The 24,571-nt window shown below is 36.4% G+C and overlaps 1 protein-coding gene across 1 annotated transcript; it reads left to right on the plus strand.

Annotated features, from left to right (window-relative positions):
• The first annotated feature begins 617 nt into the window (after window positions 1-617).
• Window positions 618-24,571, plus strand: LOC124173214 (oocyte zinc finger protein XlCOF6-like). The gene is made up of 5 exons (XM_046552752.1): window positions 618-710; window positions 5,786-5,944; window positions 13,851-13,976; window positions 16,479-16,542; window positions 22,373-24,571. The coding sequence occupies exons 3-5, from the start codon at window positions 13,908-13,910 to the stop codon at window positions 24,001-24,003; spliced, it is 1,764 nt and encodes a 587-aa protein (XP_046408708.1). The 5' UTR covers window positions 618-710; window positions 5,786-5,944; window positions 13,851-13,907; the 3' UTR covers window positions 24,004-24,571.

Below are 24,571 nucleotides of genomic sequence, written 5' to 3' on the forward strand. Positions count from 1 at the left end.
AAGTTCTGTATCTGAACTGAACCTCGCTTGCCTGGTCAGTTACTAAAAAGGGCGCAGAAATTTTTGTGAAATATTTGCTGTTTACTCTGCTCCAACGTGATTTCTTTTTGAGGTATTATTTTAATGTGAGCTTATTACATCCTTTCCCTTGATTAGGCCTATGTTATTGCATTGGTGTACGTCATGGAAATATTCGTAACATATTGGGGCTTTGGAAATCACTGAGTGCTGTGTGGATGATTTGCTTCAGGAGTGAACTGGTTTAGAGATTGAATGATGTATTGCAGTGAAGGCATGAGTATTACCATTGAGGATTTCTCGGAGTCTTCAGAAAGGAATTCCGATGGTACCCCGTGCAGACTTTGCATGAAGAAAAATGATTATTTTCACAACATATTCACTTCAATTGTAACAAGCCAGATAACTGTAGAGGATGCCTTATATCATTTAGTCGACTTAAAGGTAGGTGATGGATTACATTTTATCCTTAGTTCTTGTTGTATTCCATTCTAGGAACATATTTTCCACGACAAGTCTAAAATGTCTTGCATATGGTTTCATTCCTTTCTTAGGTTGCTGTTGGAGATGGCCTGCCTGCCATTATATGTTCCCTGTGCTTGAAAAAGCTCATCGACATCAATGATTTCAGAAATATTTGTCATAAATCGGACGCAGAACTGAGAAAATTTTCGTCTGGAAATTACGTAAGGGTGAGTTGTTATCATTTTCTTATTGGAAGCTTCGTGTAACTTCCAAATAATGTGTAATCATTCTCGCTAGCAGATATGAACTTGTTCGTGTTAATGTACCGTGTATCCCGGCTTTAATAGTTTCAATTTCATGTCGACTTTAATGTAAAATTTAGCCAAATGTTTGTATATGTGGTTTCAACAGTTTACAGCAATAACTTGAAAGGTTTACTTAATCATATACCTATTTGATGAGTCATTTGCCACGACGGGCTATGTTAAATGCTGAGTGACTGCATCAACGTATTGAATGAAAAATTTACTAGAAAGCACTTTAATTAGAGATCAAAAGTTAATAGTGCATTAAAAGGTCCAGCAGGTTAAGATGGTGGAAAGTGATGGAGAAAAAGAAGTTCAAGTGTATTTTTTATTTCGACAAATAAAAAATATACACTTAAAGTGCATCCAAAATTATGTGTTTCCCCAAGGTTTCAGGTCTCAGCAATGGGAAACACCCAAAAAAATATAAACGCGATTTTTAGTTTTTTTAACCATCTCTCCAGTTTTTATTTTTGTAAAGTCTCTTTCTTGATTTTAAATTGCATATACTTATACTATCATCCTGTTTTTTTTTTCAAATTTTTGAACCAAGAACTAAACTTTCCATAAGTTTGCAAATTTCAAAATTAAATTAGAAATTTTAGGGAACAATAGACACGCCAAAATAAATATATATTGTTACCCTTACCTTAGAGTGTAATCCTATTTTTTCATATTTTTAAAATTGGTGGAACACGATCAAAAAAATGAATAACAGGTTTTTTCCATTTGCATATATGTATTCCATGAGGATATTTGATTTGATTATTGAGAGCAACGATTGATTATCAGTTTCTAATATAATTGATTCAGAATTAACATTAACATAAACAATGCCTATCACACTTAGATGAATCATAATTATTGTTTAAAACCATACTGTTAACCTCTTAACGTTCCGTCGGATGCAATGGATCTGACAGGCTCAGCGCAAATGTTTTTTTTTCACTTCTACGTGCCTATAGGTGGCAAAGACCCTTTGTACCCATAGTAGCTGTTTGTTTTGGCACGCTTTATGTAGCCTTTCACTTTGCACATTGTGCCCGCATGTCAGTAGCATAATTAAGCAAAATAATGGTAAAGTAACGCCAAAAAAAGCATTATTTGATACAATATAGCAAATTAAAAAACCCTAATCATATAGAATATTTACATGCATATAATAATATTTTATTGCCTAAAGATCATATTAAGCACATTGCCGGCCTCGGTGGCGGCAGGGTAAAGTCCTCGACTGCCAAACCTTAGGTCCTGGGTTCAAGTCCCGACTTGGTAAGTTACCCTTTCCCAGGGCATGGATATTTGTGATTATTAAATGTTATCAACCCCGATGTAAAGGCCGAACTGTGCTGTATTTGGTGGTGTGTGAAATAAATAAATTAAATCCCACCTTGCTACATCGGTCCGGGGCAGGATGACAGTGTGTATAGCGGTAAAAACATAGCAAATAAGTTATCATTTATGTGTTAGACTATAGTAATAAAGATTCTTTAGTGTTGGAACATGTACCATGGGGCAATGCTTAGAGTAAATTATGTTATTTCACATCTGTTTTTAGGTACATTGCACATGAACACAGCAATTCCAATATTGCGCCTGACGAAAGATTAGGTTAGTCTACAAGCTTGGAGAAATACAAAGTCTGCCGAAAATGATTTTTTTCGAATCTCCTGACTCTACTTAACCATGAATTTATCTCCGGAATTTGAGCCAACACCCTAATATTGCGAGTTTCTTGTTACAGCTTAGTTTATAAATGAATTTTCAAGGAAATTATTGATGTGGTCATATTCAATGATATTTTTTTGCCGTAATTGCTGTTCTAATGTAACCTAGGCCATTTTACTCTAGGCCCATTATTGCCCAATCTTATGTTAGTACAAAGGTGTAGTCAAAATAGTAATCCTGTAAAGTGGTTTATTGCTACAAGTCATGAGAGGGTGCACTGTTGTGAGATGGCAAATTAGCCCCTGCAGTAATTGCAGGCTCGGATTCTCACAATTTCAAAAAATATTTTGAATACTAACCTGCGAAATGATTTGCCCCATGTAAAATGGCCTTTATGCATATTCAAAAGACGATACTCCAATTATCACCCTTTTATTTCATATTTGCGCAGTAATTTTAATTACATCGGGGCACATCATTGCGCAATCTTATGTGTGTACACTGGTGCAGTCAAAATTGCATCTTGTAAATTGGTGAATTTCTTGAATGCACGAGAGAGTACTCTGTTGTGAGATTGTAAAATGGCCCCGGCTCTAATTTCAGGCTCAGATTCTTGCGGTTGCAACAAATGTTTTCAATGGTACCCTGAGGAATGATTTACCTCATGTATAACGGCCCTTATGTATATTCGATAAGATGATTCAATTATGACCGCTTCTGCTATTTTTGTGCATTAAATAGAAAATTAGAGCTTAAAAGTGTGTTTATAAAAAATTATTATGATTAATTTAATTGCGATAGGCATTTTTAATGTTAATGCTTATTATTAATCAATAATATTACAAACTGATCAACAACAGTTGCTCTCAATAATTAAATTAAATATCCTTTTGGAACGCATACATCCAAATGGCGGAAAGCAGTTGTTCATGTTTTTGACAGTGTTCCACCAATTTTAAAAATCTGAAAAAATTATGGTTATACTTTATGGTAGGAGTAAAAACATGTATTTTTTCGGCAGGTCTATTGTTTCCAAAATTTTTAATTTCATTTTGAAATTTTCAATCTATTTTGAAAATGCTTATTATTTATATGAATAAGTTTTTTTGTGAATAGCTTTGTGACATAGAGAATGGTATGTGTTTTATTTTACAGATCAATTTTGTCTAATTAATTTGGAATACATGGGAAAATTGTTGGTAGTAGGGAATAGAGTGAAAAGCTTGAATGGGAAATAATTCTTTTCCAGCATATTTTGCTTTATATTTTGCATTTTTATTTTGATGGCTGTCTTCATGGGCAGTTCTGTTACTGTTGAATGACTTTGTGGAAGGAACAAGTTGTGATAGTTCCTGTAGCAAACACTGGGTCCAAGAGATACTTCTTGTTGATATCAGGTTTCTGTTTTTTAATTGAAATTAATTATCTTAGCTTTTCGGATTATCCGTGATAAAACCCCAATGTACCACACAGTGTACCACATGGTGCATTATGTTAAAAATTAATCTTTTTGTTTAATAATTTTAAGTTTTTGTCTGTGCAAAATGGAGAAAGTTAACTTGTATTGACATGTATCCAGTATTTTGATGTGGTCTATAAAGCAACGATCAAGTTATCCCTAGGAACTATGCGTTAGTTTAATGAATTCCTTAAAACATTCCATTTCAAAAGTACATTTTTCTTACCTGGAGAAAAGCAACCTGCACACAGAAAATGTTTTAATTATGGGACTTGTTATGTACAAGATTCATGTCATAAATATTTACTGAGATAAAGAAAGCAGTTAACACATGCATTTTGTCACACTTGAAGGAGGACCAACAGTGACTGCCAGAGTTGTGAAAATGGATTTTTTTAAAATAATTTTTAAAATAACAAAGCTAACAAATAGCCATGAATTTTATTTTTATAGGTGGTGGGTCATACCTCAAGGAATATTAGAAAAAATATTATAGCTATATTCAAATTTTGCCTTAGGTCAAAATATGATGTTTTATAGAACCATATTTTTTAGGCAAGTTTTCTAAAATCTTGTGAAACATGAGGTTAGAGAATTTCCTTTATTCCTTACGATATTTGTAATTAGTTTTTGGAAACCTCATGACTTCTATAGTATACCTGTAAATTATCATTGTGAATTGGATGAAAAATATGGCTGAGACAAATTATTTCCCTCTGGAGGTACAGTTGCCTCTGGAGAACGCATTCATTGATAAACTGTGGTTTCACGCAAACTTCAAATAGTCGCAAAAGAATTATTAGAGATAGCCAAGGGATATTTTACATTGTTTTATTCGTACATGGAAGGATGAAATTTGCCAAAATCAGAGTTGGTGGGGGTCATGCCTCGATGAACTGACATGGAATGATGCAATAATAATTTAAATTCCACTAATCCTGTTTCACTGCTCTGCGACTCCACTCAAACGACCCTTCTTAACGAATGTCCTGCAAAAAAGTTTTGTACAAGGGGGACTGAAGAGCTTCTTTGGGCTCAGTATTGCAGTAATCCTAAGGTGAAAACTCCACCATCTGGAAAGAGTTGAAGGTTGAATGAATATGTATTTTCCAAAAAAATCTAATGTACTGAGATGGCAGGTTACAGAAGAAAGTATTTTTAATGTAAGGCAGGTAAGATGATAATATCAGATATTGCTGATCGAGTATTAAGATTATAATTTGAAGGTATTTCCCTCCAGCTTTATTTCTATAGCTTCTTTTTTGAGGCAGGCACAACGGTAGTTGGACCCTCTGGTCGACGCACAATAAGTTGTTTGAAAAATATGTAAAATTATTGCCAAAATGCAATTTAGATGTATAATTTTATTTGTACTGACACCAAAAATAAATAATAGGAAATAATTTTACAGAAAAAAAACAATGAATTTGGCTTCGATTTTGGATGATGAAACCTTCTCTCATACACCACTGTAACACATTAATTGACTGTATACAGGCAGCAATGCAAAATATCTGCTATAATATTTCACCTCTTTCAAAAAAACATTCATCTACATTCTACTTATAATCCACATATTCTTTCGAAATTGCTCGAACGTTTTATAAATGGGTCACTTCGATAGTAAATCCAGGATTTGTTGAAAAAAATGAGGTAAACGTAATGCGCAGGATATGAAGCTTTGAAATTAGTCAATCATAGAGAAGAAACCTATCCAGAAAATGGTTCTAGAAAATGCTGCCAATCCGCCAGTGGGTGAATAAGGGGTTCCACCTCCGGTTCACCCGTGAGGTGATCCCATAAACTTTTAGTGTGGGATTTTTGAACTTGTTGAAGTTTAATAAACACTGAATACCTTGTGCATTGACAGGCCCTCAAAGGTTGTGTGGAGGCAGATGGACCTGAAGGCGATCTTCAGGAGAAGCAGCAATCTCATGAAGACGATGAGGAGGAGAGCTTCTGTCTGCTGCTGGAGAGCGATTCAGATGAAGGGGATGAATACAGAAACAGTGATGCCGGTACCAAGGTGGTGAGTTAGGGATACTCGCTGATCGACACAGTTTTTATCGTAGACTTCAGTACAGCAGACTCACGGTTATCCGGCCGCACGATATCCATGCACGATTTTCACTCTCACTCAATATTTAATAAAATAAAATGCATTTGGAGCCAAAAATATCTGATCCGATAGATTCGGCTCCAAAAATCAAGGATCCAATCAGAATCCGGGTCCAGAAAAAATGCTGGATCCGTCCATCCTCAATTAAAAGCATCCCTTATCAAGGTTCCCACTCAACCGTGAAAACCTTGAAACTGTGAGTAAGCTGTGAATTTAGTCTAACATGAAAAAAACCTGGAAACAGCCATGAATATCATCATAAAACGTTAAAAATCTCTCCAAATTTGATGTAGAAGTACGATTGACGGATGAAAAGAATAATCGATAATTCGGTCATGTTTCAAGGCCGAGTCACGTGCAGACACTGTGTACGCATTTATCTACTCACGTGTATTCACAGAGCGGTTATTGGTCCATGTGCCATGACGACACATTGGCCTGTGCTTGGAAGACTGGTAACCCGTAAAGTGATCCATTAAGCAATATTCCTATGACCTCTCAGCAGAAACAAATTGCATGTTGCCTTGCCTGTTCAATCATGAACAACTACAGAAAAGCTTTCATGTTCGAATCATTTAAATTAAATATAATGAACAGATTTGCTGTATTTTGCCAAATTGACCACTCAACTTTGCTCACTGAGCAAGTAAGCTCTCTGTCATCTTGGCACTAAGCAGTCATTTGTTATGTGATCATACCAACACAGTTTCACTTCCGTTTACCATGGAGTGGAAGCGGGGATATTAGGAATTGAGAGTTAAACTGAGTACTATTGACTTATGTACAGTGAAACTGATTTACCGTGACATCATGATGTAGCTGCTAGCTAGATTCAACTGCACAACTTGTATTCCTTATGAGACATTGATGTTCACATGGATCAAATTGTTTCAGATTTGAGTTTTGTGATTAAAGTGAACAGAAATTTACTGCGGGGACGAGGGACATGTTAGACCTTCTTTACCATTTTTGAAGTGACTGTTGTGCATCGGCAATGCAAATCGATTCCCAAAAGATATCAATTGATAGTGATGTTAACACTTTCAACACTGACGATGTAAAACTCAAAATCATCCCCTTCTGCGACTTTCATTTTTTTCCTTCCTGTCAACTGCACAGCAAGATGGACACGTGATGCAGGTTGCACAAGGTCAGCTTTTTCCCTGCGCCACCTTTTCTTTCAATTTTTTCTGCGAGATGTGTTTAAAAAAATATGAGGAAAATGAAATTGTAATGTTGTTCTGGTATTGCCTTTGGTGTTTTGCCACTACCATAGGAAATTTTTGGTTTAGATGTTCGTACACTCATGCCTTGTATAGCCCAAATTTGTTCCTCGGGGAAACATCGTAACCCAGTGTAGCTTAATCAAAAAACTTTATCGCTCTCATGATAATACGTGAACTAGCACGAAGTACACACGAAAATCAAAAATTTTAATTATATTTATAGTATTGCTTTCCTTAAATCTTCTTCCTTCATCACATATTAATTGAAATCCATTGCTGTGCGATGGCCAAAAGCATTACTTGACATTGAGTTGGATAGTCGGCCTACCGAAGTAATTTATCTGGTCTCCTTAACAGAAAGACAGTAGTTAATTTAGATCATTAATTATGTGTGGAGCTATTGGATATGAGTTTTTTTTAAGCAGTACAGTATGAGACGTAATTTTTGCCGTCATAGATTATCAGGCGATTTACTTCCAGGTAGAGGATCTATGCTAAAGCCTTTGAGGTCATCAGTATTCACACGGGAGAAATGGAGTGGTGGCCAAGTTGCGTACGAATAGTATCAACACATAAAGGGTCTGCTTTAGAGTCTCAAACACAATGGCTTCATTCCCTCTCTACAGTCGTAGGCCCTCTGTGTCACCTGAATACAGTGCTGAAGTAGGTGATTTAGATAGAGCCATACAGACGGAAAACCAAGAGAATAATGGCCAAAAATAGGATTGCGTGTAGAAAAATCAAGAAGTTATCATGAAAAACCATTCACCTAGAAGAGAAATTAAAACAGGTCAATTGCTTTGAAAATGGATATCATCAAAGCAATATTGAGTGGAAGTTTAAACTCACAATTATCTCTTTACTGTTATGCAGCTGTAAATTTTGAAGCCACCATTTATAATATGTTCCATACTTAGAATCTGATGCATTGTTTCCTTACCTCTGTATTTGTATTCTCAGCTGTGAGTAGATCATTCTTTTTTGTGGAATGCTCCCTTTGCCTTTACTATTCCAATGTCTATTTCTTTCTTTCTTCATCCATCACTGGTAGCTGGACTTCCTTTGGCTAATCAATGAACTGGTCAATCTGCTTGATGTAGCTTAGCATATAAGTCTGTTTATGAGGTTATGAAACATGAAAATAGCATATCATTGAAGCCATGGTAAGTAGTGGATTTATACTTTTAAGTGGTGATGTTATTATTTGTTTTTTATATTTTCTATCATGGATATATACTTAGATTAGTTTTTATTTTAAAACCTAGAAAAGGGTCAGTACCATAGTTTAACCAAATTTATCTCGGTTATGTTACACTTCCCTTGTAGCTATGTCATGACTACAGACAATCACCTCAGTGGTGTAACCGCCAAAGTGGATCTCAGTTGAAAAGTATGTTGTAATACCTGTCAGTAGTGAAATGGGAAATGTGACATGTGTAAAAATTGCATGCTGTTTAGTGTGGTTAGTAAGTTTTAGTTATTTCTAATATGTAAATTCCAATCTGAATTACTTCTTTTTACAAATCCCACTGGATCTAGAACAACATAGGGAACACGGTAGTCAAATCAAGCCACCAGGATAACTGAGAGTCAATGCCACTCAACATTTAGTATACTAACACTACATGATCTACTAGATTTTGTTTGTTTCAACCTTCAAAGTATACTTCAATAAAAAGTCCTAGATTCTATTGAGCTAAATGATGATGCCTATCACCCAACACTCTTGTGTATGTAGAAAAAAACCGTTCACAGTCGACATTTACTCAAGAAATCCAAATCGATTTCAACACAGCTTCACTAAATGTTAGAAATGTTAGTGACATCCCTAGCAATACTGCTGTAACATGCACCTTTAGCTTTCCAGTTACAGGATTCTTCAGAAAAGATTTCAGTTCTTTGTAGCATCGCATTACATCAATATCATCCACTTTGGAACACAAACTTATTCTCTTAATTTTCTGCTCAAGTTCTTCAGTGATAATCATTTGTACTATATCATCTGGGTCAAATAGATTGATATACTTACAAAACTGTGAAGTGCGATCATTAGCCCATAACTCCAGTAGCTTGGTTACTGCATGGCAAGCTGCACTGGACAGGACTGCACTCATTTCGCCCCAACTGACTCTCGTTCCACAATCCTCTAGCAGTTTAATAACATTGCTCCCGTAACTCCCTCATGCAACTAGTTCAAGTGCTTGCTGAATTCCCCTTAGCTGCCCATCTAGAATATGTGCAGGTGGCTGTGAGTGTCCTTCCAGAAATGTGATCATTTCAACAAAGCGTTCGCCATATTCTGTGGTGAACATAGCCTGTATTTGGATTGCTTCCTAGTCTTCATCTGAAATACTATGGAGAAAATCAACCCAGCATTGTCACTTGTCATGTTCTCACTGTGCATAAATCCTACAATGTCCTTTGCTTGTGTTGCAAGATATGCCACAGATTCATACCAGGAGCTCCACCTGGTTAAAAATGGCTGAGGAAATAGTGGCACTTGCTTTTAAGGGTAGGCTGTATTCAAATATGTTTTTTATAAAGGTGCTTCCTTTTTCATGTGTTTAGGAATGCCATCTTCACTTTGGATACTGCTTGATGCAAAATATGCAGATGTTTCCCAAGAGTATACAGTGCTAAATTAAGTTCATGGGCCCAGGACTGAATTATCAGAACATTGTCTGACAGCAAATCCTCCATTGCATGAAAGCATTTTGTCATGTAACAAGCAGAGTAGGACAGTTATGCTGTTACATTATCGAGTGGTATTTCATATTTCTTCAGTGTGTCTTAAATTGCTCTTGAAAATGTTTTTGAATTAGCTGTGTCCAAAATACACACGTCACCAACTACAATGTTTAATCCACTATCAAGAAGTTCAACAATTTTTAGCTGGATCACAAAAACATTTTCCTCTCTTTTCCATTGTTTTATCACAAAACACTATTACCTACTTGTCCTTCAGTTGAGTCTTCGTGTTGTATTTTAGATCAGGAATATATTTGTCCCTTAGTTGGCAAATGTAGGTAATTTCTCCAGCACCAGTAGCGAGGTAAAATTATTCACAGCGGTAAATAAAATGTTAGTTTCCCTATGGCTATTGAAAGGATTAGAATGCTTTGACTTAATTTACAAAAAGCTGCTGTAATCGTATACTTGCCCTCAACGAATTCATTCAAAAATAATTTACAGTAGTGGGTGTAACTTTGTGGAAATCCACAATCGCAGGAATAGAAGGATCAACAACTTTGCTATTTCCACATGGTAATTTATTGAGACCAACCATGGTTTCGTCACAGCGACCTTGATAATTTTACGCTGCAACGAAACCGTGGTCGGTCTCAATAAATTACCATGTGGAAATAGGAAAGTTGTTGATCCTTCTATTCCTGTCATTCAAAAATGACTTCATGTGCTCATTTTCCAATTTATAGAGAAGAATGTCAGCTTTGAGAAAGTTTCGTACTATCCACTTTCCAAAATGATGAGCAATTTGGTTTTTCATGGCAACAGTTGATACAGATAGAGATTGATGTTCGTAACTTTAAAGAATATCCATACTTACCAAATTTGGCAGCAGTTAGATGCTTCAAAGATTTTCAATGTTTTTCAATCGAGTCTTTCCTTTCCCAAGCTACCTGACAATTGCAGAATTTGAATATTACCATACTTTTATCGATACACTAAAATCCATCCTTTTGATACTGAAAAGCCCTGTCCCTTTTCATAATTTTTCATTCGGCGCTACAATAACTTGTCAAAATAACTAGATTGTCTGAGACACCAGCAGCAATACTTAACAATGGCAACTGGATAAACAGTTATTTGACAGACATAGCTAAAAGGTAGAGATCCTAACAGCAGGTATTCAGGCACGTGCAATCCATGGGTGCATTCATCAGGCTAGCACCGGGCTAGCGGACGGTTCTACTCTGGATTTACCACTGAAATCTGATTTTAATGCTCACGGAGTGACAACGGTTCAAGCAGCATGCTCCAGATTCCTCAACTAATTTAACATTCCATTCGTGATGTTGATAAGAAAAAATTGCTCTTCTATTGTTCAACTCAGAGAGCAAATAGACGGTTATTCCCTGAGAGTAAGGATGGGAGATTGCCATATATTGCCTAGTATTGCAGAAAATCGAAAACATGCGATGCCATCCTCCTAGGATTGTATCATAACATTAGTTACGCTACAAGGAACTGCACTCGTCCACATACCTAAGGAATACTCCCATTTGTGTTAATTTTAATCGAATTGAAACCATTCCGTGTAATGTAATGTTTTTTCCTGTGCTTGAAATTACAGTTATAAAATTTTCCCCAAAAAAATAAAAATTCGTATTTTGGGACACAATTTGCAACATTTCGTGAGTTCAAAAGTCATATCCCCAGTCACTTTGGGGTATATTGTAATGTCTTACCTCTACCAGGACACTTTGTGTCTAAATCCGCAAAATTCATGATGGCGAAATTTTCCCATCCCTACTTATCAGTTGTCCATGCAGAGTAAATGAACCTTTTTATTTTCCCATTGAAGCTATGCAAGCTTTGTCCTATAAGGAGCTTATCTATAGATTTCTCTTTTTTGTTAACTCAGAATGGCCTTCTGTTATATCTTGTCTGAGTAAGTTTAATTTATCAGTCAAAAGGTTTGATGTCTCTAAACTGAATTACAAACCAAAATGTACACTAAATTTATCCTCCATTATTGACCCTATTAATTAACCATGAATGTACGTTATTACCTATGAGCTATGGATTCTCATGCAAAGTTCTTTCGTAAAATAAGTTACAGTTATGAATAAGATTTTATCTGGAGTTCTGCATCTCCAGAAATGATTGGCCTGTGGATCATCAGGTGGCTTTTGCAGGGATTTTGCGATGAAAATAAGAAGTAACAGAAATACAGTAAGGTGGTAGTTTTAACAAAATAATTATAAATACATATTATAAATTCCTAACATTAATTACCTTGAGGCAGCTTGCAGGGTAGTATGAAGACTATATCCATTTGAAACTAACTTTAATTTTATTCGTGTGATCAATCAATCAATCAATTTATTAGTTGTTAAATGATATAAATCACAATAGACATCATCAAAAATAAAATATATATATAATATACACTTACAAACAATGAAAAGGATTACTACATGAAAAACAAAGTAAAGATCACATATTAAAAAAATAATTGGCCCATTAGTCACAAAGACCTGTGAAGTCCCCAGACATGTATTCTTCAAAAGAATGTAGGGGTTTCCTACGCAACCATTTCTGGATCGTTTTTTTTTTAATTATTAGTGTCTTTTAGTTTCACCTCTCTTGGCAGTATGTTGAATGCCTTAATAGCAATGTTTTTAAGACTGTTTTTGGACTTTGACAATCTATAGAAAGGTGTATCAAGGTCTTCTTTATGCCTGGTGTTGTGTGTGTGTACATCAGACCTACTAGTCATAATTGTAAGGTTGTCTTTGGCAAATTTTAAAAGCTCAAATATATAAAGAGAATACACAGTCATAATTCCTGACTGGAGGAAAAAAGGCTTGCAGTGGTCCATATGCTTTAGATTGAAAAGTGACCTTATTGCTTTCTTTTGTAGCAATAGTACCTTATTTGCCTTGGGAGCATTACCCCACAATATAATCCCATAGCTGATGTGACTTTGAAAGTATGAGTAATATACATTCATCCATACTGCCTTAGATACAATGGGCTTTAATTTTCTAAGAAGGTACAGAACTCTACTTATTTTATTGCAAATTTTATCAATGTGGGTATCCCATGACAGCCTCTGGTCTATGTGAAAGCCCAGGACCCTGACTGACTCTACTTCGTTGTATGTTTCTTTAAGTGCAAAAGTATATGTTAAGGTCTTGCTCTTATTCAGGAATAGTTCATTGCCTATGAACCATTCGTTAGCCCTGCTTAACATATTGTTGGCCATTTGCCATGTAATGTTGTAATCTTTGCTGGAAGTGATTAATGTAGTGTCGTCCGCGTATAAAATGGGGGCTAATCTTAGGTAGTTGGGGAGATCGTTTACATACACTATAAATAAAAAGGGACCAAGAACAGACCCCTGGGGTACCCCACACTCAACTATTGCTTTTTTAGATAATTTACTATTTTACATTGTTTGCTGTTGTCTGTTAAATAGAAAGCAAGATAAAGTATTCAGTGTCGTGCCCGTAACTCCATAGTGCTCCAACTTCCGCAGCAAAATGTCATGGTTTACCATGTCGAAAGCTTTACTGAGGTCGCACTGTACCATTGCAGTATATTTATTTTCTTCGAAACCTTCTGTGATTTTAGCACAAATGCTTTCCACAGCCTGAGTGGTAGTCTTGCCATGTCTGAAACCAAATTGATTAGGCGACAGAATGTTATTATGTTCGAAGTAGGCCATCAGTTGACTTTTCAATATTGTTTCTATTATTTTGGACATGACCGGTACTATGGACACTGGTCTATAGTTGCCTAGATCTGTTTTAGTGCCTTTCTTAGTGTGATGAATTCTCTAAAGTTTTGTTTTAATATTTCTGTATCTCAAGCATTTATGATGATGATTGGGGTTTATGTTGCAGCCCAATACCTTAACTGCTTCTCAAGGCGAAAAGGTGGAAGCTCAGGGCAGGGGAGCCATGGTGGCAGACCTGGACTGGACGCTCGTTGGGGCAAAGAAGGAACCATCTCCTGAGGAGAATGACCATGTATGTATAGAATTATTGCTATGGAATTTGATGAATTGTTAGAGGAGATTGTGGGCAGAAATGCTAATCAATGAAAATGCTAGGACTTTTAGATTTTTACACAGATTTAAAGGTAACCCATTTGATTGAAAGTTACTAATTACTGGAATAAGTTTTCTTATCAAAAAAAAGGTTTTCTTTTCATGTTGTACATTTTTATTGTAGTTTTATTGCCTTATAAAATCCTGGGATGGATAAACTAAACCTTATTAGCCCTCCAGTGGGGACGTGGGGCTCCTTGGTGGCCCATAGTGTTTCATGTGTTTGCTCTTTTTCACATGATGACATAAATAACCTGTGATTGTCAGAAGCTACCCATTATTTTGGTGTCAAATGCCTCACATAGATGCTTGTTATTAACCTGCACATGGTTGGCGTTTAATAGCACACAAAAGGAAGTTGGCATGTATTGGCCATGAGCTAACAGTGTTTGGCATGTTTATGCTACTTTTATTGGTACCTCAACGAGTGGCCTACTTGCTTGCCTTCATTGCAAGGGGGTGAGGTGCAAACGATCTAAAGCTCTAGCTTTACAAGTGACCAAGCTCAACTTTTTTCCCTGTGGTGAGTAACAAAGAGCCGTACTCCTGCAACGCAAGAGTGTGGATTTCCAGTGGTACATGTTTATTGGAAGTATAGTGACCCTTCTTCAAATTCCTTTCATCTTATTTAGGCTGAGGCACAAGTATTTACAGACAGTGTAACCTATTTGATTCAAAGTTACTTATGACTGGAACAAGTACATATTCTTATCTGAAAGTAAGTCATATTTTCCTCTTTATTTTGTATTTAATTGTTGTAGTTTCCTTGCCTAATATTTTTTCTATGTTAAATCTTGGTACCGATGAAGCAAATATCAATATGATATTTATTTTACTATAAACTATCCTGTGACCAATAAATCATGCCTCATGAAGATGTTTATTTTACAACAGGAAATCCCAGGACTGATAATTCATTGCTCATTAAGAAAATCAGGTCTCACATTTCAATCAAACTCTGTAGTGTTGTAGTTCATAGGGACCTGTCCACAAATCTTCTCCCATATTTGGTTTTATAACCAATGGTCTTAAATGTGGAATGCATTTCAACATTTATATACCAAATATATTCCCATAGAAATGGTCTCCCTTCAAGTAGGAGCGGTAGCCCGGTGTTAATGTCCTAGGTTTGATGTTTACATGTAGCACTTTTCAAAATTTGTTTCTACTTTATATTTTACGAATGTCAGCTGTTCATCATTATCTCCATGATTTTCACTGAAAATTTTACAAGGGGTGTTTTTAAAGTAAGTACCGTTTTGACATATAAAACAAGTAAATTTTTTTTCAAAATTAATTTATTCACTTGAAAGGCCATACTTTACATTTCTACATAATTCCCATTATTATTGAGGCATTGATCGTATCTTGGGACCAGCTTTTGTATGCCATCGTCAAAGAAGCTTGCCGCCTGATTAGACAACCACTGCTTCACGGTCGTTTTCACTTCGTCATCATCGGAATGGCGCAGTCCTGCCATTAAGGGTGTGTTGCTAGTCGATTTTTTGACTTGCAGCGACGCAATCAATGCAGCAGTGTACTGTGCGACTGTACAAAAAATGCACTGCACTGTTCAAAACAAAAGGCGTGGCATGCTGAGTGCATGTGTCGTTTTGCTCCATGATAATGCCTGTCCACACACAGCAAGTCAAACTCAAGACCTTATCACTTCTTTTGGCTGGGAAGAATTAAACCTCCCTCCATACAGTCCCGTTCTAGTGCTGAGCAAACATTTGTTTATGTACTTGAAGAAGCATCTGGCGGATCAGCACCATTCCGATGATGATGAAGTGAAAACGACCGTGAAGCAGTAATTGTCTAATCAGGCGGCAAGCGTGTTTAACGATGGCATACAAAAGCTGGTCCCAAGATAGGATAAATGCCTCAATAGTAATTGGAATTATGTAGAAAAGTAAAGCATGGCCTTTCAAGTGAATAAATTATTTTTGAAAAAAAAATTTACTTCTTGTTTTTTTATGTCAAAATGGTAGTTACTTTAAAAATGCCCCTCATAGTTTTCTATGTGGAAATCTTTTTCTACAATGCAGTGTCAGATTTTATCCCATTTTTTCATTCAGATGCCCAGTTTCCATAACGTTATTTCGGTTTATTCATTGCGAAAGAAACCTTAATTATTACATGGTATCACATGAACTAAATTACATCCATTGCAGAGATATCTAATGAAGATAATATTACAATGCAGGCGGAACATAAATCAAAAACCGTTTACATGTTGAAAAAAATGGAATAATATATTTTTCCCTGAAGTGTTGAAAATATTTTTATTTTGTAAGGAAAAAATTTATGTGGAATTCCAAATTTTGATATAATGTGGTGCATAAAAAAATTTAAATCATCCTTTCAAAAAAGTCCTGAATCTCTTTTCGTGCATGATTAATATCTTGATGATTACTTCCAGCCTACTTTAAGTGAGGATGAGGACCCATTTGAGAGTGCAACTACTGCCCATGAGTCTGCATTTGGTGAGTACTCTTACGGGTTGCTAATAACTCTACACTTGGAGGGATTGATGCTAATGTGGAGGATGTATATGTCAATGCTTTTATTTAGCCAACATTTACTGTGACTTAAGCAATTATTGAGAATATGACAGTAGCCCATGAGTCTGCAATGGAAGCAGTAGGTGAGTGCTTTTAAGGGCCTCTAATAGTTGCATACAAGTAAGGCTTAGGCCACTTTCAGATGGCACGGTGCTGTTCTTTAATGTAATCTAATGTCCCTACCAATGCCTTCATACCAGTCAAATCATGCCGTTTTCTCCACTGCGCCCATTTCTAACCGGCCAGGCACTGCAGCATCAACGGTGTCAACTGGTCGTGAAACTCAGACCGCTTTCAGATGAGAAAACTCTGGATTTCCATGTGCCATGCGGAGAATGTAGGAATGTGGAAAGTGGTCTCTTCTGAAATAGGCCTTATTGTGACTGATTCTGAAGGACGAAGAACCTGAATTAGTCGTCCATCCATATTTCCTGTTGTCTTTATTTTAAGTGGTAATTGGATAGGGGAGAAGTTTTATGTTAACTTTCTTTTTTGTAGTAATTTGAATCGTTTTAATGGCCTTCCCTAACAAAATATTTTTGTTTCACTGAAATTTTTGGGTATGTAAATGAGCAATGGCTAAGAATTTTTTCTTAATTTTCTCTATTTGGCATTTTTGACAGTTAAAGGGTCATATCAAATGAATAAAAAGAATACTGCCTTGCTTCAACCAAGCTTGGAGACTAGTTTATTGAAAGAAAAAAATTTACTCGTAGTAGCCACACACCTTTTTTCCAGAAATGCCAGTGAAAAGCGGTGCGAATCCTCAAAATAATATACCCAAAAAGCCAGAATGGAGCATTTTGTTTGAGAATTGAGTATGAAAAGTAAATTTCAGGGTTCATTGAAAATGTAAGCATGGAACTTGGTTAAATGAAGGAAAACATTAGCTTTGCTTTTGGACCATTTTAAATTCGTAGGAAAATTAGCGAAAATCTTTTAAATGAGTGCATTCCTATTCACCCTTTTGTCCTTGGGATTAGAAACGGTGCTTTGTTAGGTTTTACTGACAACTAGGCATGAAGCTTCCTTAGAGGAGAAAATATGGTTGACATAATATTAAATTTAGAGGTATGCTCTAGAAATGAAATCAGTATGGCTAAGAAACAGCCGAATTCTTAACCCTAGAAGGGCACACTGGGGTCCAGTGGACCTCAGGAGTTTTTTTCTTTGCTGTAACTTTTGTAATGCACAAAATATTGAAAGCTCATACCAATGTAAATTTCCTTTTATATCTTAGTAAAAGTTTCATGTGTGTGGTGATTTTTTCAACGTGCTTATTGCTTTATAATTTAATGTTGAAAATGGTCTGGGGTCCATTGGACCCCAGTGTGCACTTCATGAAACTTTTTTGAAATTGCGAAAAAAAATTAACACATTTGTTTATTGCCTTTTTTGCTGCAAATACATTTGTTATAATGGTATTTATATGTTTATAGTAATTAAAATGTCATTTATCATTTTTTATCACTTTGGGATATTTGAGGACATCAACTTTTTTTGTCAAATATCTTGGTTTCCTTTTTGCAAATAATTTAAGAACTTCAGAGTGAAAGACGTACGAACATACTTCAATGGAATTGATTGTAGAGCAATAGTTTTGAACATATATTACTCATAATAGTAAACTATTCATCAAACATTGACGTTTGAAATCATTTGGAGATCGAAAGAGAGAGCGAAATTTGGTTTCGGATCTGCCTGGATCAAAAGGAGCAGCGCACGACGTCAAAACTCCCCGGCAAGCTTGGGAATTACTGTTGGATAGCACTTTACGAAATAAAATAATGACGCACACAAATGAGGAAATACAACGGCAGCGTCAAAATGTCACAATTCCTCAATCGTACCACGGTGATGTAGATGTTGAGGAAATTGAGGCTTTTTTTGGACTTCCATATTTTTCTGGGGTGCAGAAGACGTGCCACACAAATTTGTATGAACTGTGGTCAACTGAGTTTGGATCTACGTTGTATCAATGCACCATGTCTCTTCACCGATTCCTGTTTTTGCTGTCAACCTTGCGTTTTGATGATAAAAACACGAGAATGCAGCGCAGAACGATCGATAAATTTGCGCCATTTCGTAAAATTTGGGAAGGGTTTGTAGATAATTGTAAGAAATGTTACACTCCTCATGAGTATAGTACAGTAGATGAACAACTTCTCAGTTTTTGAGGCCGTTGCCCCTTTCGGATATATATGAAAGGAAAGCCAGATAAGTATGGCATAAAAATTGTAAGTATAAATGATGCAAAAACGTTTTACATGGTAAATACCTATCCTTACATAGGAAAAGTAGTTACCAATCCAGATGAAACTGTTCCGACATATTATGTACTGACATTGTCAGCACCAATTCATGGCACGAATAGAAATATTACGTGCGACAATTGGTTCACTTCTGTTGAGCTTGTAAAGAAGATGCTAAAAGATTATTCAATAATGATGGTGGGCACCATTCGTAAAAACAAGCGTCAAATTCCAGTGGATTTTACAAGAAGCTGTTGTTCAATCTTCACGAATTGCTTTTGACCCTGACATGACCCTAGTGTCTTTCACACCAAAAAGAAATAAAATAGTGCTTTTGTTGTCATCTTTTCATTTGGATGGAGCTATAAATGAAGACAATGGAAAGCCCGAGATTATTTGCATGTATAATGCCACTAAAGGAGGAACAGACACATTTGATCAACTGTGTCATGAATATACAACAGCCAGAAAAACCCTTCGATGGCCAATGCGGATTTTCTATGGCATGCTAGACCAAGCTGGTATAAACGCAATGGTTCTTTACTCTCATATTGATAGTAATGAAAAAATAAATCGGAGAACATTTTTGAAAAACTTGGCTTTGTCACTCATCAAACCTCATTTGCATCAACGGATTTTGAAAAAAACCTGCGTTCTTCAATCAGGAATACTACTGCGGAAATTTTAAAAATTGAAATATCAGCAATTGATAAACCTGAAATCCTTCACAGTAAAATACGATGCAGCTCATGCCCAAGGAATAGAGACAGAAAAATAAGAATTATATGCTCATCGTGCCGCGCTCCGATGTGTGACGAGCACCGAAGTTATCTGTGTACTACCTGTACTGGAGTGAGAAATTAACAACAAAGCATTTTTTCTAAAAATTTATATTTTACCTGTAAAATAAATAATAGTAATGTACATTTTGGAGCAATAGGAAGTCCTAATGAAATTTGTGAAAAAAAATTTTAAAAAATACACTGGAAAATTTTGTTGTTTTCAATTGTTAAAATTAATACGTTTTATGGAAAGAAAAAATATGAAACATTTTTTTACTTAAACTACACAATGTTATACTTAAGCTGTTAAAACTATTTGTCTGTACATCTAAAACATTCGTAAGAGTAAATAAAAGTAGGATTGGTGACTTTCTTCAAGAATTTGTATGTCTTTAGAATGAAAAATATTTTTTTACTTTCATTTTAATATGTTTAAATAACTTATATTTACATATTTGTGTAAGAAACACTTCTATTATTGATATTTACTATATTAATAGTAAAAAAATATCAGGGGGTTGAAATTAAAAAATTTTAAAGTTATGGGGTCCGCTGGACCCCAGTGTGCACTTTATGATTGAAAAAATAAGTGTGCACTTCTAGGGTTAATATCAATCAAATAATTCTACATTCAATCTGCATGATAACCTGAAAGGCGTGTGGTAGGGGGTGTTAGGACTTCCGCTGTTCTTACATAAAAAGGATATTCTCTATGGGAATTAGGACTAACGTTTATTAAAATCTTTTACGGCTCGAGGGAAAAACGAATTCCCGTATCTACCCGTTCCGCAAAACAACTATTTTAATTTATCGCTTCTTTCGGACCTGGAAATACAGTGGGGCTCTAATATTTGGTCCTCCGTGTCGCTTTTAAAGAAATCCAAACTCAACTGTTCAAGAAATCTAAGCCTAGCACACAGCCTTCGAGTCTCCAGCGGCTCAGTCCAATTCACATAACATCTGGGTATTGCTTTCTGTACAATGGTAGCGGTTTTTGACGAACCACACAGCCTTCCTTGGTAATTTTTTTCAGTTCGCTGATTAAGTCTTTCTTTGTTTGATCCCATACGCTCGTTGCATTATCGAGGTGCGGTCGGACGAGTGCAAAATAGCACTTTCTTTTACTTTCTCATCTGAAAATCTTCCCACAATACGCTTCACAAATCCTTATTTCTTCAGAGCTATGCCACAAATATTTCATATGTGTGTTCCCCACAATAGGTTCAAGGTTATCGTTTCTGCCACGTACTCCACTTTGTATGTTGCCTCTATGTTAATACCATCCACTGCATAAACATGGTTATAGATGTACGAGTTCGCCAAGAAATGTACCGTCATGTATTTTCTCAGTTTAAGTTCAAGTCCCCTCTCTTGGCTCCACAAATGAACGTTGTTTCAGTCCAATGATAGAATTTCATAGAGTGATCACTAATTTTGCGACAGATGACAGGGTTGTCAGCAAATAAACGTGTTATATTGCCAATGCGGGAGCAGAGTTCATCAATGTATATAATGAACAGCAGGGAAGAAAAATCTATTGTTCCCTTAGCCAAAATAATTGCTGAAAGAGAAAGGTCTTTATACACTGGTGCAATAAAAAGAAATAAGAGGTGAATTCGGAGAGAAATTTTCCCTTGCAAAAGCAGCGCAGGGAATTCATCTCTCTTTAGTTCCCAGAAGAATTGACGATAATGTCATACTGACTCAAAATAATAAATTAGTCCCTATTCTTTCAAAAAAACATCATGATTATGCCATTGATGCTGAAAGGGATAGCCAAAATAAATCTGATATGCTTGCATCCTACAACAACTAAAATTGATGTTGATCTAGTGGACCAATTCTGGGCAAAAACTATACTGCAGGACGTAATGCTAGATGGCAGCCTTCGGTCATTTTTTTACTAATTATTGAAAATTTCTGCTTCCATTGCCCTTGGCATTTTAAAGGTTCATTTAATATCTTCTCAAGTTATTAGGAGTGGTTTTCTGCAGAAGAAGGCTTGGGAAATGATTAAACTACATATAATGAAAAAGAGTGGAAATGCTACTATCCCAACACATATAAGAGCTCAGGCTTGCGTGCCATACTTGGAATATCTGCCACCGGTGCTCCTCCAAACAATTGCTAATCTCATGGCAGTTGGGTATATTTCACTCAAGGGAGTTTCTTTTGGCTCTTTCTTCATTGCTTTTATATTTAAATTTTTAATTACCTCTATGAAAACTAATCCAGGAAAATTTCAAAATAATTTTTCTAGATACTCATCTGCAGTACCACAAAATTAATTGTGATTGCCATTGTTAGGAACCTTTTTAATTTAGAAAATATTCACCAACCATTAAATATTCGATTTACAAGAAAAATATTTTCCCCTTTTAAAGGACCAATTCTGAAAGGGGTCTAATTTTATTCTTTTCCAGTAATTGGAAGTCATATGTGTGATGCGAATGTGTGTGCTTGATTATTTGTATACGTAGCATTTTAACCCATGATTTCGTCTTTTTTGTTCTACTTCACCCATGTTGCCCTCGTCATTTTATCCTTTCTCTTCCCTTTCATATATTTTTAGTCTCTAAGTTCAAGTCCAACTTGGGCAGCAACTGTACCACCTGTTTGTGCATTTTTCCATCCATTCAATGGATTTTAAATAGAAGATGTTGTAGTCTTAAATTTCATGTTTGACTGTGTTAGTTGCTATTTGAAATTTTCTTCTAGGGGTCACGGCTGCCGAAGAAATGCCCGAGCAATCAACATCAACTTCATATCTCCTTGCAGAAGGAAATCTAAGGAATCATTCAATTGATGAATGCATTGGTCCCACAGATTTGGTGACACAAATTGATTCGAAGGATGGAACATCCCATGAAGAGATAGAGAAAAATCTGATAGATGAAGACTTGGGAAAATGTGGTGCTTCTGACTCTGATAAGATATCAAGTTGCTCAATTCCTGATGACAGACAATGTAATACCAAAGACATTGAATCACTTAAAAGCAGCAGAGGTGGAGCCGCAATGGCTGTTGTTGGGGAGAAAAGTGGTTGTGATGCACCAAATACCTCGCATAGCCTTAGGTTTATCAGAATAAGTAGAAATGACAGAAGTGGCTGTGAGACCATCGTGGGAGGAAACAACGAGGTACTTAATTGCTTGATCGAAAATCCAGGGAACAGTTACAGTTCAAACGAAGATTCATATAATTGCGTCAACTGCAGAGATGTTTTCAACAACAAAAAGGAGCTAATGAAACACATGAAAATTCATTTTGTTGCTCGTAATTTTGATGCTGCAGCAGAATCATCAATCGTAGATGTGTCTCTGGAAGCACTTCCATCAAGCGGTCATAGAAGATCTTGCGAGCCTACCATCTCAAATGCTTTAAGTGGGCTGGATAGGAAAAGACTAAAGCCTATGCAAAAAGAAAATGTTCTTATCAAGGAAACCAGTGGAGGAAAAGGGGACGAGAAAAATAGAAGACGATTGACGAGAAGTTTCTCTGTAGGAGAGAAATCAACTACACAAAGTTTATCTTCAAAGTCATCTAGCATTAGAAATCTACGCAATCACGTGGGTGCGAGAAAGGAAAAAAGACTATATTCATGCAGTGAAGGGACTAAATCCTTCACTCAGAAAAGTGACCTCACCGTAAACGAACTTACACACACAGGAGGGAAAACGTATTCTTGTAGCACTTGCTGCAAGTCTTTCACTCATAGAGGTCATTTCAACAGTCACGTGCTGACACACGCAAGAGAGAAGCCTTTTATATGTAAGGTCTGCAGCAAGTCCTTCTCTAGGAAAGACATTCTCTACGTGCACGTACGTACTCACACAGGAGAAAGGCCTTTTTCATGCAGCGTGTGTGAAAAGTCTTTCTCGGATAAGAGTAACTTAGTTAAACATTTTCGTACTCACACGGGGGATAAACCGTTTTCCTGCGACGAGTGTGAAAAGTCTTTCTCGCATAAGAGCGACTTAGTTAGACATATTCGTACGCACACGGGAGAGAAGCCTTTTTCATGCAACGAGTGCGAAAAGTCTTTCTCGGATAAGAGCGACTTAGTTAGACATATTCGTACGCACACGGGAGAGAAGCCTTTTTCATGCAACGAGTGCGAAAAGTCTTTCTCGGATAAGAGTAGTTTAGTTAGACATGTGCGCACGCACACGGGAGAGAAACCATATTCTTGCAACGAGTGTGAAAAGTCTTTCTCGGATAAGAGTAACTTAGTTACACATGTACGTACCCACACGAGGGATAAACCGTATTCTTGTAGCATTTGCCGCCAGTGTTTCACTCAGAGTGGTCATCTCAACCGTCACTTACGACAACACTCGGGAGAGTAGCCTTTTATATGCAATGTGTGTGAAAAGTCTTTCGCTAGGAAAAGTCAACTTACCTCACACATTAAAAGACACTCGGGAGAGAAACCTTATTCTTGTACCATTTGCTGCAAGCATTTCACAAAGAGATTTTCTCTCGACAGTCACATGCGTTTGCATAGAGGGGGAGAGGCCTTAAGTCATGACACGAATGTGAAAAGTCTTTCTCGAATGAGAACCACTTAGTGACACATTTTCGTATACACTCGAGAGAGAAGCCTTTGTCGTGCCGAATGTGCGAAAATTCTTTTTACAGAAGAGCCTCTTAGTACATTTGTGCAAAACAACGAGTTGCTTTATTTCTGCAACGTCTGCAGCAAGTCTGTCGCGCCATGATGCGACCTAGTAACCCATTCGTATACTCACTGAAGATAAAAGTTATCAATGAAACATTCGTTAGAAGTGTTTTGCGGTTACCTTGACATATTCATACATGCTCACACATGTGAGCATAGTCCGCATCAAGTCCATAACTACAAGGAGCGGCCCTGACCACCACATGTGTAAACGTACAAATGTATTGTATTATTAT

The sequence above is a fragment of the Ischnura elegans genome, assembly GCF_921293095.1.
Source record: "Ischnura elegans chromosome 13 unlocalized genomic scaffold, ioIscEleg1.1 SUPER_13_unloc_4, whole genome shotgun sequence".
Classification (NCBI taxonomy): domain Eukaryota; kingdom Metazoa; phylum Arthropoda; class Insecta; order Odonata; family Coenagrionidae; genus Ischnura; species Ischnura elegans.